The sequence below is a fragment of the Macrotis lagotis genome, chromosome 1, assembly GCF_037893015.1.
Source record: "Macrotis lagotis isolate mMagLag1 chromosome 1, bilby.v1.9.chrom.fasta, whole genome shotgun sequence".
Classification (NCBI taxonomy): Eukaryota; Metazoa; Chordata; class Mammalia; order Peramelemorphia; family Peramelidae; genus Macrotis; species Macrotis lagotis.
Genome location: NC_133658.1, coordinates 100,779,439 through 100,800,028, shown reverse-complemented (window position 1 = coordinate 100,800,028; position 20,590 = coordinate 100,779,439). Strand labels below are relative to the sequence as shown.

At 35.5% G+C, this 20,590-nt stretch overlaps 1 protein-coding gene across 2 annotated transcripts in view; it reads right to left on the bottom strand.

Moving 5' to 3' along the window:
- STON1 (stonin 1) overlaps nt 1–20,590 on the bottom strand; it is a 67,383-nt gene that overhangs the window by 18,449 nt on the left and 28,344 nt on the right. For both annotated transcript variants that reach the window (XM_074205558.1, XM_074205567.1), the window contains exon 2: nt 1,856–3,824. In XM_074205558.1, coding sequence (XP_074061659.1) covers nt 1,856–3,776 — 1,921 coding nt within the window. In that variant the 5' untranslated portion in view covers nt 3,777–3,824. The remainder of the gene's footprint in view (nt 1–1,855; nt 3,825–20,590) is intronic.

Here is a 20,590-nt window from a genome sequence, read left to right as displayed (position 1 = left end):
TTCCTTGTGTTTTTTTTTCCTTTTGCTTTGATTCTTGTATCCTGGCATGACTAATATGGAAATATGTGTAACATTATTGTACATGTATAACCTAACCTATGTCAAATTACTTACTTTCTTAGGACAAGGTGAGGGAAGAGTGAGAGGAAGAAAACTACAAAAATAATTTTGAAATAATTGTACATATATTTGGGAAAATAAGTAATTTTTAAAAAAGAAAAAGAAAAATACTTTGAATTATTTTTTTGCCAATTTCATATACATATAACATATAAACATATGTCAAGGAATCATTCTTGTAATCTTCTAGTAGATCTTTCTCTCATATGACCTACTATAGAGTTGAGTCATTGATAAATTATTAATCATTTAAACAGTTAATGCCAGGAAAGAGGAAGCTAGTGGTTCACTGGTAGAGTAGTCAATTTAACCTTTGTTTACCTTAATCCACTAGAGAAGGAAATAGCAAACAACTCCAGCATCTTTACCAAGAAATCCCCATGGACAATATGGCCCATAGAGTCACAAAGAATTAGATATGACCAAACAACTGAACAACAATGCTAGAAAATGCAAATGTCTTAAGCAGCATTCATTGCAGAATCATGAGTTTGGAAAAGAAATTAAAGTTTTAAATTAAAATTAAAAGAGTACTGGGCTCACTCATCTTGAAAGATGTTTCCTTGGGGCTACCTGGCAGTACCACTAGGCTAGACAACAGCAATTTGCTCTTTGAACATTTCTCCCTTGCCTTTGATTTTGACCTTTATTTATTTCTTTGTCAGGAATCACAATTCACACAATGAAACATGTCTGATCTTCCTAGCACCCTGTGCCCATCACTACACCCAAAGAAAATCCCACTGCTCTGTGCCTGATTATCAGCAGGATCTACCTCTCTTGACCAGACTCTAAAAATGCTCATTACTTCTTTTTAATAGAAAAAGGCTACCCTTGATCTGTCTTCCTTTGAAGGAAACATTCCATTTTTATAAGACCTCTAACCTCAAAAGGGTCTGATCTGGACCAGAGGACCAACTATAAAATCCCTTCTAAATCCAATATAAAATTGTCAACTTGATTAATTAAATAACTTAAAACAACAACAAAAGAACATTTAAAAATGTCAGTGTATCTTATTTTGCACAACAGGGGGTAAACTTTAGGAATCTGCTACATGCAAAGGCTGATACAGATTGAGAATATAAATGCCTGTTCCCCAAAAGTTGAAAATGCATTCATAGATTATAGATTTATATAAGTTATTAAATAAGATTAGATGACCACAGTGGTTCCCTCTAAGTCTCAAAACTCTATTATTTCTAGGGACTAGGATATTTAGGAGAATGTCTCTAATATTTGAGGTTCAAGCTTACAAATTATCCTTTTGTGCCCTTATCTGAGATAGGGATCCTGGGCTGAAGGGATCTGGCCTAGCATGGTTCAGTGATCTTTTTAAAATCAACCCAACTGGGACAGCTCTATGACGCTATGGATAGAGCACCAGCCCTGGTGTCATGAGGACCTGAGTTCAAATCTGCCCTCAGAGACTTAATAAATGCCTCGCTGTGTAACCTTGGACAAGTCACTTAACCCCATTCATTGCTTTAAATAATTAAAAATAAAATCAACCCAACTAAATCATTTTGCATTATAAAAATACCAAATGAAAACACTAACCAGACTACATTTTTTACCTTTCAACCTAGTATTGGTTGTTTAGACAAAGCCTCAGTTGATCGAATTGGCTAGATGTTTGAAACTGTATGATTCCAGTGTATAAACTCACAGCCCAGGGAAAACACTTGAAACACTGCAATGAGGGAAAATAACTTTTGAAAGATTGTATATTTACTTGAGTTTTTATCTGGCAATCGGTCTATCTTCCACACAATTGCCCTATAGGCACTCTCATACTTTGCTGTTCCCAGCGTGACCTGGATGACAGGTTCCGATTCTGGCTCATGTAAAGAACCAAGGCATGTCCGGCGGTTCATTTTGGCCTTCAGGGACTTTTGTCTCTGAAGATTCATCGTCCAAAGTGCTTTGATCCACTGAGCAGGGACAGGAAAATGTATCATTATATTGTCACAGAATCTCAAAGGACTAGAACGGGCTGAGGCCAGGGCAGACGAGGCCATGTTGACAAAAGCCTGCAGCTCGACATAAGCACCCTGGACAACCACAGCAGACTTCACCGAAAATGGAAGATCCTCCCCATCATAAGATGTCTTGAAACGCATCAGCTCAAATCGACAAGCATCCAAGGGTAAAAACTTAATGATCCTCAACTGCTCAAACTCCTGTGCTTTCACACACTTGTGAAAATGGTATTCAAGAATTTCAATTCCTTTCTTTTCTGGGTCTCTCTCAAAATAGCGTTCATCTTTCTTCTGTAAATCAAGGTCATTTAAGGTCAAAAAGCATTCTGTATTTCCATTCACAAAGCAGAGGCAGTAGATGTGGGTAACTACAGAACTTTCAACTAGTCTTCCTTCTTTAGTGACCTTTCCCCAGAAGTTGTCCACAATTTCCAGGGAAATTTCTTGTTCTTCATAGTTTCTTTTTTGTTTGGATAGAGGAGGGAGTTTCATCAGTTCCTCATCTACTACTGTCAAAAATTCAAGGAAATCATGGTAGTCTGTGGTCCCCAATTTTAACATCTGTTCTACTTCTGGCTCATGAATTACTTCTGTCTTGGAATGGTACTTCCTTTTTTCTGTATATGTCACATGCTCAATCTTCACAGTGTGGATTTTCCCTGCCATGCTAAAGTTCTCTACTTTGGGTTCAGAGAGTTTGCAGTATGGGTCCAGCTGAAGTTCTTTAAATGGTTTCTCTAACCCTTTCTCATAGTACATTTGTAAAATGCCCCCAGGCAAGACTTTCAGGAATATTGGACCCCACTGCCTAGAAGACATCATATTTTTCTTCTCAGGGATTCTAAGCATAAAGGACCACCCAACTTTCTGCTGACTTCTGAATAATGAATGGGGGACAAAGGAAGGGCTACTGTCTCCAGTGTATAAACATTGCATAGACAGCCTTCCAATTGAGTCTGTAGCATCATCTGTAGCTTGCAAGTGTTCAAGTCTTTCACAGACATAGTTGAATGAACATTGATTGAGACTTTTCTGTTCAGGGGGTGCCATCTTTCTGTTGGACCGTTGATCTCTTCCCTCGGGGTCAAAAGTGAAAGGGGAGATGCTAGGTAAAGACTCTTCTTTCCAAAATGGACTTGAAAAAGCACAGTCATCTTGAAAATACTGAAACTGTGGAAAGTCACGTTGATGGCCTAAGATTTCAGATTTGTGAGGGTGAGTTTCATCCACAAGTTCAGTTTTGACATCTGAAAACTTACACAAATGATCACTGGGTGTGGATGAATGGGCAGGATAAATGACCTTAGAAGGGAACAGTGAAGACTCTGTTTCAGGTGTTGGAAGTGGACTGTTTGAAGGCCATTCAGGAATAGGATAAAGGGTATGAATCCCTCCTGGTTTAGAAATACAAGGAAAGCCAGGGAAGTCTTTGGTAGGTGTGGAAAGGGGAGAGTTACTTGGGGGCCCTGGGCTTAGGTAGAAGTCCACAACAGGAGAAGAAAGAGGGGTACTACTTGTAGAGGAGGATTCCTTGAGGCCAGGGAGATTCAGCTTAAGTCCATTTGGTTTACAGATGCTGTGATTCTCCAGTGGAAAATTCTTTGATTTTTGAGGGGACTGAGAAAGTGGCTCATCATCAAATGTGACCCAGTTGGCTGGGTTAGTGGAATACATTCTGGATGATCAATCAGTGATCTTGTTAGTGTACCAGACATGAAGTACCTGTTAAAAGAAAAAAAAATTAATAGATTTGTACCCAAATAAAAGAGTATCCAGATTTATATGCTATCTGCTCTCATGGAGTTAAAACACAGAGAAGTTTTCAGTTCAATTTAATTTAATAACACTTTATCATCCTACTACATGTGAAATAATCATAAGTTTACAAGCCTGCGGTAACTGCATCATAAAGTTCAGTCCCTGCCTCAGAGCACTTGAATTCTAATTGTTCATCTTAAGATGACTAAAATAAGTCAAAGTTTGGTTGTTTTGTTGTTCATTAAGAACAGCATAATTATCAATAACAGGTAAATTATTATGGCATGGCAATAAGCCTAGGTACTTTATCGATATGGCAGTAGAAAGCCAGTTCAGATGGTCTCTGACAAATTAAAATGGTTTCAAGCATAGCCCAAGACTGATTATGCCTTCCATTCAAGGAAGAGCCCAAGGAGACAGTCTTTACCACCAAGTTAGCTACAAATGATGAATTATTTGACTGTGGTTGGTGATCTATAAATTAAATCAAAATACAAAAATAACACCTAAAAATACTAACAGTTGGTAGTCTGAATGAAAGATCTCAATCGATAAATATTTATAAGGCACCTATATGTCACACACTATGAAATATGGTGAAATATAGAGTATTTAGCAAAATATATAGCATAAAGTGAAATAGATAGTATATAATGAAATATATATGAAAAAATATATAGTATATATGAAATATGCTAGAAATATAAAAAGAGGCAAAAGATGGCTCCTGTCTTCAAGAAACTTAAAATGTAATGGTAGAGAAAACAAATTTATACAAACAAGCTATAAAAAAAAATTTAAAAGAGGGGGCATTAGAATTAAGCATTAGAAAAAACTTCCCATAGAAGACGGGGTTTTTAACTATCATTGTTCAATGATCAATGAATAAAAATCTTATTGGAGGAACTATGCTGCAGTAATATAGACATTTTCATTATAAACAAAGCTGATTTAAAAAAAAGGTTAGAGATCAATAGAAGGATAGCTCACTATTTCTCCTTGGAGTCACAAATAAAGCAATATCTAGGTTGGTTTCATTATGTATTCAGAGTGAATAAGAAACATCATTTCATGGAATATTTGATCATTTTACCATGTAGTGTTCATGAGAGTAATAAGCAAGGGGACCACCAGAAATGAGTTATAACCTTTGTACCATCTTTGGCAGAATATGAAAGATAATGGACCAAAAATATTAACAAAACCCTTCAAAACAAGTCAACATATGGGGAATAGACTTAATACTGGGGAAAGTTAATACTAGATAAGTTGAGTATGGGAGGATGGTGAAAAAATTCTAGATTTTCCAATATTGGGGAAGAAGCAAAGAATTTATAGATTTTACAGAAATCATATATGCTTACAAATCATGAATATTTTCCTTCAAGAAGAAAGTCAGAAAATGACAAGAATTCAACAACAATAGTAACAAAAACAGGAAATGGCTAGGGATATTTTCAGAATGAGTGGTCTGTGTGCAATAAGATCATTAAATGGGTAGAACATCAAATTAGAAGAAATAGGAAAAGACAATATAAGCAATTGAAACTCTAATCCAACCTATTTAAACAAGTTGACTCTGCTGCCGTTCTTGGGGTGGCTAGGTGGGCGCAGTGGATAAAGCACCGGCCTTGGAGTCAGGAGTACCTGGGTTCAAATCCGGTCTCAGACACTTAATAATTACCTAGCTGTGTGGCTTTGGGCAAGCCACTTAACCCCATTTGCCTTGCAAAAACAAAAAACAAACAAACAAGCAAAAAAAAACAAGTTGACTCTGGAAAAAATGGGAAATGGATGGAAATAGTTATTATCCTTCCTAAGAGAAGTCTAATTAATAATGTAAAGCAATGCCACAAAGAAGACCATATATATATGTATTTATATATATATATATATATAAATATATATAAACACCTACTATGTGTTACTCACTATAAACACTAGGAATATAAAAAGAATGGCTCAAAAAAGTGACTTCAAAATGGCTCAGTCAGCAAAAATTTGATTTTTCTGCCAAGCAGAGAGAGACATGGAAGCCAAGGATAACAGTACAAGCTCATTTGCAAAACACTGCAAAGAAGGATGACAGAATATTATGAAAAAAACTATCTCATAAAACAGCAAAAAGTGTGAAGGGGAAAAATAAGCTTGTAGAAAATATGGCATAAGATCCAACTAAACAAGATTATCCCCAAGAGTATTTAAAGATGAAATTGGAAGGAAGTTCACACAAATGTGAAATGGAACAGATTTATCATAGATGCCATAATAAAAGTTTCTCATCAATTTTGGCTTTGGTCAAAACACCACTACATTTAGTCTCTAACCTCCTCAGCACCTCTGGTATTATTTAAGAGGGAGCAGAAAATAACACTCAAGAAAATTAAGTTGGGATTGGTGGCCAGAATCAGACCAAATAAAGACCAAAAAAAAAACATTATGCTGGAGGGACAATTTCTTTTTTTTTTAATTTTTTAATCATTTATTTATTTATTTATTCTTATTTTGTACAAATAATGTTTTTTTATACATTACTAAAATATTCTTGTTTAAGAGTAAGCATAATACCCCCTCCCCCAAAAAAATATAGACTTGCATGAGCGATAAAGTAAAGGGGAGATAAAAATTAAAATTAAAATTAAAAAATAATAATAATAATAATAATAATTGTAGGTACAGCCAGGTGGAGCAGTGGACAGAGCACCAGCCCTGGAGCCAGCAGCACCCAAGCCCAAATCTGGCCCCAGACACCCAATAATCACCCAGCTGTGTGACCCTGCACAAGCCACCCCAAGCCCATTGCCCTGCAATAAATAAATAAATAAACAAACAAATAAATAAATAAAAGACCCAAAATAAAATAAAATAGTAATAATAATAATAGTAGGGGCAGCCAGGTGGTGGACAGAGCACTGGCCCTTGAGCCAGGAGCAACCGGGTCCAAATCTAGCTTCAGACACCCAACAATCACCCAGCTGTATGACCTCAGGCAGACCACCCAGCTCTATTTGCCCTGCAACCCCCCCAAAAAAAATAATAATAATAAAAAATGTGCTTCAGTCTGTGTTCCAACACCACCAGCTCTGTCATGGGTGGATCACATTTTTTATGATAAGTCCATCACAAAAGTTACTTCCATATTTTTCCACCGTTGCCTTTGCTGATCACAACTCTGGAGGGACAATTTCAAAGGAATTCAAAACAAGTTTCAAAAATATTCTAAAGAAAAAAATTCCAAAATAACCAGAAAGAATCATTGACATTCCTGATATTTTTTAAATGACTAGGAAGGCATCATTGGGCACCTTTTTTTTAAAGAGTTGTAATAATGGTTCTGAGATCTTTATTTCTATATTTTTATCTTACTCTTCTTCAGACATATTGAGAACTGATTGCTCAAGGCCTTCAAAATCATGTTGCATCCAGACTGGGCATTCTCTGTCTATACTTGATAAAATACAGCTGTTTGTCATCTTTGTTAGTTCCAATGTAATTTCCACTTCCTCTATAATCACAAAATCCAAATATGTGACTCCATTGCTCTTGATGGTTAAAAGAATTTGTTGTAAATATCTTTGTAGACTTGTCCAAGAACACCCCCAGGGAATCCTTGGTTGTCACTCAAAGAAAATTGGGTTGGTAGCAATCCACTTGGGAAAACCAAGTAGATGAAAAAGATATATCACTCAGATTATGAAATATAGTTGGATGGGCAATGAAAACTATAGCAGTTCATATTGACATAGAATTTCAAGTTTTGCAAAATGTTTAACATTACATTGCTCTTCATAACAATACTTTTTTTTAAAATTTCCATTTACATATCTGGAAACTGAAACTGAGAGAAGCTAGTTTAGTAGTTCAAGGTATCATAGCTAATATGTGTCTTAGGTGAGATTCAAACCTAGATTTTCAAATCCAGTAATCTGTACATTATGCAACTCTGCCATTCTAGATAATCCAGAGAATAAGTCCATCATTTATCTACCTTGGACAAGTGTAGCATAGGAACAATGCATGAACCTCAATTTGACTAAACGAAAAAAGATGGATGGACTAGATTGCAATTGCAAAATTGTAATGCTTTCTTTTTTTCACTTTTTTTTTAAAAGAAAGAAACATGCATTTATTAAGTGCTTACCATGCACCAAGCCCTTAACAAATATAATTTCAGGGGCAGCTAGGTGGCGCAGTGGGTAAAGCACCAGCCCTGGAGTCAGGAGTACCTGGGTTCAAATCCAGTCTCAGACACTTAATAATTACCTAACTGTGTGGCCTTAGGCAAGCCACTTAATCCCATTTGCCTTGCAAAAACCTAAAAAAAAAACAAAAAACAAATATAATTTCATTTGATCCTCACAAAAAACCCTGGGAGGTAGATGCTATTATCATCCCTATTTAACATATGAGGAAACTTGGGCATACAGCTTAAATCTCAAACTTATGAGAATTTCAGAGGTAGAAGAGGGTCTATACCAAAAAGGGTTTACACCCATCACCATTGAGCTAGGTGGCTCAGCAAACAGAAGGCTAGATTTGTAGTCAGTAAGTTCTGAGTTCAAATCCAGCCTCAGACACCTTCTAGCTGTGTGACCCTGGGCAAGTCATTTAACCTCTGTCTGCCTAGCTTCCTCATCTGTAAAATGGAAATAATCATAGCTTCCCAATTACTTCCCAAGTTTGTTATGAGAATCATGTAAGATAATATTTGTAAAAATATCTACAAACCTTAAAAATGTCATATGAATATTAGCTATTATAATATAGTCAGGCCCTCATCAATGCTCATCTTGACTATTATAATAGCCTCTTAATTGGTGTTCATTCTCCCACAGATGTCAAAACAATCTTCCTAAGGTATAAATCTCACTCTGACACTCTTCTGCTTAAAATCCTTCAAGAGATCTCTATCACCTTGAGAATAAAAGACAAATTCCTCAGTCTTCCACATTCTGGTTCTGACCTGCCTTCCCACACTTATTTCATATTATTCCTCCTCCCATTATCTAGATTCCAGCAAACTGGACAACTGGATGTTTTCTGATCTTAGCGTTCTAATTCGTTCCTTTGTGCATTTGAACAAGATTCCTAATTCCAAAAATATACTCTTTCCTCATATCCATCTTCTAGATACTTTATCTTTCAGGGTAGGGTTCAGATAGCACCTCCCCAATGAAGTTTGATTCTTCTGTCCAATCATTTATGTTCTATTTTCCCACAAATTATCCCTTACTTACCTATCAATAATGTTGTGCTTATTCCTGAAGAACTTATTGTACTTTATGTTTGTTAAACTATAAAAAAATTATTCAGTGACATCAATGATTCCTGAAAGGCTCTCTTTCAGTAAGGTGCCTCCTATGCATTTATCAAAATTATTCATGGTTCTCTACAAGATGTAACAACACAGAACAACCTCTGATCTTTAATGTCTAGCAAAACAGGGAACCATGTGCTCATCAGTGATATTCATTGTTATCATGGAGAAGATCTAAGAAAGAGATGAATTTGAAGAAAGATTCTCCATAGAGAATCAGCTTCTCCACTTGATCATGTTTACAGATTTCATTATGCTGATTGCATAAAGCCCTTGAACACAGTAGAATCTCCTTCATAATCATTCAAAGGAATTTGGCCTAGTCATCCACAAAGAAAATAACCAAGTGGATGATGCCTTTTGTCTACAGTATAACATGTAGATGGAGAAACAACCAACTGAATTCAACCAGCAATATGGGTATTTTAAACAATTAGTGTAAATGGATAATGAGTTGAACCCAGTATTAAATATGAGGAAGAGGGTAGGCAGAATTGCAAGCTTCCTTTAATGACTTCAAATTTCTTGAAACAAAAGCCTACCTTTTAAAAACACCAATATTCTACTGGTATTATATGACCATGAATCATGAAACACTATATTCTCCAAAGAATTTGATAACATATATAACATTTGATAACATATAAAAAGAAAAACCACAAAGGTAGAATTTCTGCAACCACCTTTGCAACTGGGTTTTAAACAAAGAGTCCAGAGGCCAGAGAGAAGCTCTCAAATATCTGGAAGAAAAAAAAACATTCCATAAAATTCTACCCCTCTTTGAGATAATGAAAATTTAACAAATTCAGTTTCTCAAACTTTGGAAAGAATTGAGCATCTAGTTGCAGAGGGGGCACACACACAGTACATATTGTATCTGCACCCTGGCACATTCTGTAGGCATAAAAGTTCACAAAAGAGATGCTGCTGAGGTCACCAGTTCCCCAGGGAAAAATGCATTTCAGTGTCACTGCCCATTAGGCTGGAGGTACCATAAAGACCTCTTCCCTTCCAAATCAAAGAGCAATTTGATTTATTAGAAGGCTTTCAAAGAGGCTTATTGGCAGAAACTAGACAACAGTATTCTTCCCCCTTTCAAAAGAGTTCAGCCAAAATAACTCTTCTCTTAGAGTGAGAGATCATGAAAATATTTACTTTGGTAGAGTCTATTTTTTTAAAAAAAAGAGAGATTCTCAGCTGTAGTGTCCTTAGAAAACATTCTGATCTATCCAATATTTGCCTTTTTTTTTCTTGTTGATATGACTAGAATTTTGACATGTAATATTTGCTTCTTGAGAGCTCTGTCAATTTCTCTAAGATGAAGCAAAAGATGAGACTGAGTTCTTGAAATCAGCCATGAATACCTGCCTCACTACTTTACAGTCACCAAATAGTTAAAAAGTTTGAACTTTCTTGACAAAGTAGATGTCATCATGTTCTCTTCTCATTAGTGAAGTGACATGTCCTCTGGGCACCAGTCAAATGTGAACTGAACTGAAGTGGATTTCATATAAAGGAATTCTTTAGAAGATCCAAAAGAGGAAAAAAGGAACTTTTTGACTCTCACACTAAAGAACACAAACAGTTCCCACTGAACAATTTGAGGATTCTAGGTTTCAAGCCTGACAATGGTAAAGGAAGCATTCAAAGTAGCATGCTTTGTTGAGCTAGTTATAACTGAGTTCTCTTGTTCACTTTGCCCTGCCTCTCCTCATTCCTTTCTGTTTTACTCACTTCTTCTACCTTTTCTTCTAACATCATTTCTCCTTTCAAAGATTTCTTATTCCTTTTCCCAGTCCCAACCCTAAAATGATCTCATCTTTCTATCACAATCTCAAAACACAAAATTGACCTAGGTCATCAACCAAGCCAGAATCTCACAAATATTTCCTTTTCTCCTTCCTCTTCCTGACTACCAAGAGAGAAGGCAAAAGTCACCTTTTGGGGGTGAGAGGGAAGGGGGAGGTTGTCTTTCAGAAGACTAAAGGGACGAGGGAAGGATAACTAGATGTGAACTTGAAGCACCACTGGCAATCAAGAATCTCAAAGCTAGCTCATTCCAGCAACAACTTCTATCTGATGGGGACAGGTACTATTTTCCCCTTCTTTCTTTCTTCCAAATTTGTTTGGATTTAAACTTGCATCCCACAGAGACCTTAGGTCAAAGAAATGGTCTTTTCCAAAATCAAAGTCTATATATTTATCACTATGCATATTCACATAGTATGCTATCTAAACTACAATCCACACTAACCAAAAATTCTTGGATCTCATCTTAAGAACTGGATGCAGCTCCAGCCACCATATCAAGATCCTTTCAGAAGTCCATTTCCCTTTTTTTTTCTTTAAGACTTATGCTTTTTAAAAAAAATTTTAATTTCTATTGACATCTCTTTTTACATCACCTTCATTTCTAACCTCCCATCATCCCTACCCACCAAGACCTCCCTTGTAACTAAGAATAAAGGTGAAAGAAAAGTAGTTCAGGAAAATTAATCAATACAACAAACCTGGTTGATAACAACAATGTCAGATGTACATTTTCAAGTTATTAGGGACTGAAATAAGGATTGAACTTAAGAGTCATTACTATAGAGGGAATTCTTGAAAGAGGAAACTCCTACTAGTTCAAGTTGGCTTGATTTTGATGTTACCTAAAACAGTAAGAGTTACCTAAAACACAAAGTGATTCATTAACTAGCCCAGAGTCACACAGTCAAAGGTAGGACAATCAGGTCTTCCTTTCTCCAAAGTCATCTTTCTATTCACTAGACCTCTCTGAAAAAGAAATCATCTCTTAATAATACTCATTTCTTAATTCAAGTGATTATTCTAAATAATTCTGAAAACATCTGGAATCATAGTGGAGATGACTCTGGACAAAACTTAGACACAAGGATAAGTCACAAAGAAGGTCTGTCCCCTATCATCAAAACTCAAAAAGGACATGGCTGGTAGCACTCTTGAGATAGTACACACTGAAATATTAAAGAAGTGTATTAGCTTGCATTTGAGACATAATAGAAATTCTTTTCACTCAGAGAATCAACACATTTTAGCATTTGAGGAGATTCTGAGATAAGTCTAATCCCTTTATTTGATAGATAAAAAAAAATGAGGCCCCAACTTGATCAAGACCATACAGTTTGTCCGTGGAAGAACCACGACCAAAAATCATAAAATGTGAGAACTGGAGGAGATTTTAGTCCAACCGCTGGATTTTACAAAGAATGAAAATGAAACCCGGAGAGTTTAAATGACTGTGTCCAAGGTCAATGGCAAATTAATGACAGAAGTAGGATTTAGGAAACCTCCTAATTCCTAGCCTGAAGCTTCCATTCTACTTTGCCCCCCTCCAAGAGGCAAACAGCCAGGAGAAGAAGAATCTATTTGTTACAACCCAAGAATTCCTTTCAGGGATCTCAAACATGAAGACATGCTACCATAGTAATAAAAAAAAATGTTTACAATAACAAAACTAAAAGAAATCACATTATTATTTCAATAGATGCTAAAAAATCTTTTGACAAAATATAGCACCCATTCCTATTTTGAAAAATAACTAGAGAGCATAGGAATAAAAAGGAGCTTTCCTTAAAATGACAAGTGGTATCTATTTAAAACCCTCAGCAAACATTATCTGTGATAGGGATAAGCTAGAAGTCTTCCTAAAATGATCAGGGTTGAAGCAAGGACACCCATTATCACTTTTATTATCAATACTGTACAATAAATGTCAGCTATAACAATAAGAAAAGAAAATAAATTGAAAAAATTAGAATAGGAAATGAATCAAAACTATCACTCTTTGTAGTTGATATGGTATACTTAAAGAATCCCAGAGAATCAACTTAAAAACTAGTTGAAATAATTAACTTTAGCAAAATTGAAGTCTACAAAATAAACCTATGTAAATCATTAGCATTTCTCTATATTACCAATAAAATTCAGTATTAGGAGATAGAAAGAAAAAATCCTTTAAAAATAAATGTAGGGGCGGCTAGGTGGCACAGTGGATAAAGCACTGGCCCTGGAGTCAGGAGTACCTGGGTTCAAATCCAGTCTCAGACACTTAATAATTACCTAGCTGCATGGCCTTGGGCAAGCCACTTAACCCCATTTGCCTTGCAAAACCCTAAATAAAACAAACAAACAAACAAATAAATAAATGAATGAATGAATAAATACATACATACATACATACATAAATAAATACATAAATGTAGACAATATATAATACTTGGGAATCTATCTGCCAAGACAAATTCAGGAACTATATAAACACAATTACAAAGCACTTTTCACATAAATAATTCCAGAGTTAAAAAATTGGGAAAATATCAATTGCTCATGAGCAGGCAGAGTCAAAATCTTAAAAATGATAGTTCTATCTAAATTAATTTATTTATGTAGTGCCACACTAATCAAACTACCAAAAATTATTTTATAGAGCTAGAAAAAAATAATTGCAAAATTCATCTGGAAGGACAAAAGGTCAAGAATATAAGGGGACTTGATGAAAAAAAAATTGAAGGAAGGTGGCCTATCTGTACCAGATCTCAAACTGTATTATAAACATCAAAACAAGATGGTACTGGGTAAGAAATAAAGCACTGAATCAATGGAATATGTTAGGTACACAAGACCCAGTAGTAAGTGACCATAGTAATCTTTGATAATACCAAAGATGCAAGTTCTGCAAACAAGAATTCATTATTTGACAAAAAAAAAAAATACTGAGAAAACTAGAAAATGGTTTGGCAGAAACTAAGTTTAGATCAATCTCTCACACCATATACTAAGATAAGGTCAAAATGGGTACATGATTTAGACATAAAGGGTAACATCATAGGAAATAAAAGTTTATCTGGCAGATCTATTGATAAGGGAAAAAATTATGACAAGAGATAGTGAACATTGCAAAATGTAAAATGGACGATTTGTACACCAACAAAACCAAATGCAGTCAAGATTAGAAGGAAAGGGGTAGGTAGGTGACACAGTAGATAGAGCACCAGCCCTGGAGTCAGGAGGAACTGAGTTCAAATCTGGTCTCAGACACATAAGTGTTATCTAACTATGTGACCTTGGGCAACTCACTTAATCCCATTGCCTTAAATAAATAAAAAATTTTTAAGAAGATTAGAAGACACAACAAAGGGCAACAAAAATGAGCATACCCTTTGATCCAGAAATACCACTACTGGGTCTATACCCTGAAGAGATGATGAAAAAGGGTAAAAATATCACTTGTACAAAATATTCATAGCAGCCCTGTTTGTGGTGGCAAAGAATTGGAAATCAAGTAAATGTCCTTCAATTGGGGAATGACTTAGCAAACTGTGGTATATGTCATGGAACACTATTGTTCTATTAGAAACCAGGAGGGATGGGAATTCAGGGAAGCCTGGAGGGATTTGCATGAACTGATGCTGAGTGAGATGAGCAGAACCAGAAAAACACTGTACACCCTAACAGCAACATGGGGGTGATGTTCAACCTTGATGGACTTGCTCATTCCATCAGTGCAACAACCAAGGACAATTCTGGGATGTCTGCAATGGAGAATACCATTTGTATCCAGATAAAGAGCCATGGAGTTTGAACAAAGTTCAAGGACTATTCCCTTTAATTTAGAAAAAAAAAAACAGATATCTTATTGTCTAATCTTGTTATCTTTTATACTTTATGTTTCTTTCCTAAGGATGTGATTTCTCTCTCATCACACTCAATTTGGATCAATGTACAACATGGAAACAAAATAAAGACTGACAGCTTTCTTTCTGTGTGGGGGTGGGGGTGGGGGGAGGGGGAGGAAGTAAGATTGGGAGAAAAATTGTAAAACTCAAATAAAATCTTTAATAAAAAAGATTAGAAGGAATGAAGAAAACTGAGGGGGGGTTGGTGGTGAGGATTTACAACAAGTATCTCTGATTAAGGTTTCATTTCTCAAATATATAGAAATAATTGAGTCAAATGTATATTAATACAAGTCATTTTCCCAACTGATAAGTGGTCAAAGAATATAAATGGACAGTTTTTCAGATAAAGAAATTAAAGTTAACCAAAGTTATATTAAAAAATGCTCTACATCACTTTTTAAATTTTTATTTATTTATATTTTTCAAGGCAATGGGGTTAAGTGGCTTGCCCAAGGCCACACAGCTAGGTAATTATTAAGTGTCTGAGGCCAAATTTGAACTCAGGTATTCCTGACTCCAAGGCCAGTGCTCTATCCACTGCACTACCTAGCCACCCCTCTACATCACTTTTGATGGGAGAAATGCAAACATTAAAAACTCTGAGATACCATTTCATATCTAACAGATTAGCTAATATGACAGGAAAGGAAAATAATAAATTTTGGAGAGGATATGGACAGCTAAGTGGTGTCATGGATAGAGCACCAGGCCTGGAGTCAGAATGACTCATGTTCCTGGGTTCAAATCTGGCCTCAAACATTTACAAGCTGTGTGACCCTGGGCAAGTCACTTAACCCTGTTTGCCTCAGTTTCCTCCTCCATAAAATGAGCTGGAGAAGAAAATGGCAAACCACTGTAGTATCTTTCCTCAAAAAAACCCTAATCACAGCAAGTTGGACATGATTGAAAAAAAAATGATTCAGTGCACTGTGGTGAAATTGTGAATTGATCCTAAAAGAGCAATTTAGAACTATACCCAAAAGGTAAAAAAACAAAACAAAAAAAAAACTATCGCTACTTTTTGGTCCAACAAGTATACTACTAGATCTATATCCCAAAGATTTTTTTTAAAGGGGTGGGGAGGAAGGGCCTATTTGAATGAAAATATTTATAGCTGCAATTTTTGTTGTGGCAAAGAATTGAAAATTGAGGGGACACCTATCAACTGGGGAATGGCCAAACAAGTTGGGGTATATGATTGTGACAGAATAGTATTGTACTATAAAAAATGATGCAGGATGCTTTCAGAAAAATCTAGAAAGACTTATATGAGCTGATATAAAGTGAAATGAATAGAACCAAGAGAACAGTGTTCACAGTAAAAACACTATTGAATAATGAAGAAAAATTAATGACAGTTATTCATTCTCAGCAAAACAACGATCAAAGACAATTCCAAAGAAGTCATGATGAAAAAATGCTATCCATCTCCAGAGAAAGAATTGATGGAGTTTGAATGTGGATTGAAGCATACTGTTTTTCACTTTATTTTTTGTGGTTTTTTTCTTTTGACCTATTTTTTCACATATAAATAATGAATATGAATAAAATGGAAAAATTTGTTTTAAAAACTCATTCATCATGGGGTGGCTAGGTGGCGTAGTGGATAAAGCACTGGCCCTGTTGTCAGGAGTACCTGGGTTCAAATCCAGTCTCAGACACTTAATAATTACCTAGCTGTGTGGCCTTGGGCAAGCCACTTTAACCCCATTTGCCTTGCAAAAGCCTAAAATAAAAAAAATTTTAAAAACTCATTCATCAAGGCAGGCCCTAGTAAATCATTAAGGCCATCTATCTGCTCTTTTTTGCCACATTTGATCCATGAATGTTATTTGTGGGAAAAAGAAACTCTGGATCTGTTGCCTCAGACAATATTCCCCTGGGTTATTCAAGAACAATAAAATATCTTAGCACTTACTTTGGAACCTGGCTTGAATCTCTACTCAGGGAACTGTTGTCATAATCCTAGCCCTTCACATTCTCAGCCACTTCTTCACAACTAATATGGCAATATTTATGCTTAAAATCTCTTTAGAAGACAAATATAACTCCTCTAAACATACTCTGGCAGCACCTTCTTCCTCCAAGGACAGCTTACATTCAATGACTAATTTCTAAAATATTTTGTGAATTTTAAAAAACAAAGACACTCCACTAAGTTTCCATGTGTGTTCCACTTCACAGATACCATTTGTTGTTTTGTTTTGTTTCTTATCAAGTATCTGTACCTACCTCAGGTCACTAGCAACTATGCTTTAATGTCCCTTTAGTATGTCTGTGATTCCCAGATGAACTTTAATCCCCAAATGGACCCTTTTTGCCTTGAGATCTCTGCCAGATCCTAGTACATGCTAATGACAAAGTTCTATTCAAATTCAAGAAGAAATACTAAAAAGCTTCTATTAATAATCTTCTGGTATCATCCCCTAACATCTAATTTCCTCAATACTTTGCATGTAGGTCCTGAAAACTTGAACCCCTGATAAACTCATTTGCTTGGTGGCAATCAGTCCAATGATTTGAATTTAGTTCTTTATAACTGTGACTTTTCTTCTTTAACAAAGTTGCATGATCTGATGAAAGAATGTCTTCATGATGAATAAAGAATTAATAGACTCTTTCCTTTGTCAGACTATCAAACAACTACATTGTAATCAGTTCGAAGCTGTATTTGTATAACCTAAATAGCTGACTCAACATTGACTGCTATTCCCTTATGTGACTCAGAAAACAAGATATACAACTCAGGGGCCTCCCAACATGGGAGAAAAAATATTAAAAATAAAACAACAGATATCTATCTATCTATCTGTCTTTCTGTATGTTTATACAAAGGGAGAAAGACAGAAAAGGAAAGACACAGAAAGACAGAAAGAGACAAACAGAGAGACAGGGCTCTTGGCATTGAGAAATTTATAGGATTATTTCTTGGTACCCTAAATACTTCCATTTAAACACAAAAAAATGGAGAACAAAAAATCTAAGTTTTGGTTAAAAGTCTACAAAACCAACTCTCCACTTCAAGTCCTATGAAAACACAAATCTTACATCATGTTATTAGCACATATGTTCTGCAACCCATAATATTTAATCACAAACATGTGCAGTATTTAGCTCAGATATGTGACAGGAAATACCATTCGTACAATATTTAATGACAAAATACCCCCTACCCTATTTTCCTTCAAATAGAAAGCTTACAATTCAAATCCCCAGACCACTGCATTTGTCCTCTCTTAATTTTACCCAATGTAGCCTCATTAACTCTCATTTTTCAATGCTATACTCAGATTCTTGCTATTGTTCAGAATGTGTTTTGCTCTTGGTTTATTTCCTGAATTTAGAATGCCAAGTGGACAGATGGCAAGTCAACCCTGAACATCTCTGGGACACATGTCCTTAGGTGACCAACAGAGAGGGATTAGGGCCAGAATGACATTCCATTTTCAGATCGTCATCTTCATGGTTGACATGCAGCTACTTGAGGCCCCAAAGTGAGCTCTATACAGATACACCAAGAAGAGAAAACAATCCAAAAGAGGTAAATAGTTTAAAGAAAAACTTCCATAATATAAAGCTACACTCATTAGGATTTCATTGTTTTTCATCTGGGATTTTAATAGAGAAACATGAAGTCTGGTATCATCTGACACCACCACTCAGAACAGTACTTATCTATTTTGTTAATCTCTCACTCTTCATTCATTCAATAAGTTTTTACTAAGGACATACTGAAAGTATTTGAGAGACAGAATAATGTAGTGAATGGAAACACTACTGGACTGGGAACCAGGAGAGATTTGGATCTTAAAAGTCCTACCACATCATTCCCTTTACTCAATAAACTTCAGTGGCTCCCTATTACCTCTTGGATCAAATAGTACCTGCTCTTTGGAGCATTTAAAGTTCTTCACAATCTCATCCCATATACCTTTCCAGTTTATTATAAATTATTCCAACTCCAAATCCTCTACAATCCAGCCACCCCTGCCTTTCTTGTATCTGGAATATACTCCTTACTATTTTCTCTTAACTTTCTGGATTCCTTCAAGTCTTAGTCAAAGAACCACCTCAAGAGCATGAGCACATATGGATTGCCCCTAGGAGCTACTGCCTCCTACCAACTTTAGCCTCAATTTTATATACTCAGACTATGCATATTGTCTCCACCATCAGAGAGGAAAATTCTTTGAGTTTAGGAATTGTTTTTTTTTTATCATCTTATCCCCAAATCTAGAATAATTCCTGCACAGTACCCTGGTACATAGTAGGCATTTAATAATTGCTTATTAAATTGCTTATTAAACTTGCATGAATAGATGCAGAATGAACTGAGTAGAGCCAGGAAAATATTATACATACTAACAGCAACACTGGGTGATGATCTACCCACATGTTCATTTCAGCAGCACAATAATCAAAGACAATTCTAGGACTTTAGATGAGAAATACTACACATATCCATATGTGGAGTTTAAATGCAGACCAGAGCTTACTATCTTCAATTTTTAAGTTATCTTATGTATTATGTCATTTTTTCTTCTCTAATGTTCTTTTCTTCCATTTGGATTTGATTCTTCTTTCACAATTTGATTAATATGGATGTATTATGGTTATACATGTAGAGCCTATATTAGATTGCTCTGTCAGAGGGAAAGGGAGGGAAAGGAGGGAGAAAAATGTAAAACTCAAAACATTGCAATAAATGATTGTTGAAAACTACTGTTGCATGTAGTTGGAAAAATAAATAAAATATTTAAATTAAAATATTAAAATAATTATTGCTTATTAATAGTTATACATGTATAACCTATATTAGATTGTTCTCTGTCAAGGGGAGGGGGGTAGGTATTGAGGAAGGGATAAAAATGTGGAATTCAAAACCTTACCAAAAAATGATTGTTGAAAACTATCTTTACATGTAGTTGGAAAAAATAAATAAATTGATTTTTTAAAAGTTGTTTGTTAAACAAGTCCTTAGAAGTCTATCTCTGCTACCATATGACTATAGGGAAGTTATTTAACATCTCTCAATCTCAGTTTCCTCATTTGTAAAATGGCTACAATACTGCATATAACACCTATCTTAAATGATTTTTTTTTTGTGGACCAAATGAGATGTTAGCAAAGTGCTTCTATAATCCTTAAATATGAATGACAGCTACTATCCATTACTATAGGTCCAAGCCAGTAAGAATGTGCCCCTTTTGATTTTAGCAAAGTATTAAGGTCATAAAAAGAAAAAAATAACCCAGGAGACATTCAAATGTAAATGAAAAACCTTGTTTATGCGTAGTGAATTATTTCACATCTTAGAAAAGCTCCACTGAGTACAAAAAGGTCACTAAGGCCTAAGGCTTACCCTGATTTTGTCCCTAGCCAGAAGACCCCAATAAGAATCATGCAAGATTTAGCATTTGAACAGCAGGAAGACTTTGGGGATAAGGAAGGGACATCAAGGCGCCTTGGTTCCAGGGTTGAGACCTGCCTTGATCATAAGAGTTCCCATATCTGTATTATCCTATAAATTGGTTTCTACTTTGTCATCTTGATGTCACCAAAAGACAGGAACTGTCTTTAGCCTCTCTTTATACCCCAGTACTTAGTACAGCATTTGGAATATGATAGTTATTTAATAAATACTTATGAATGAACTGCCCCATCCTTGCTTAGGGACTGGTATTCTGTCATGCTGATATATGGGCAGCAAC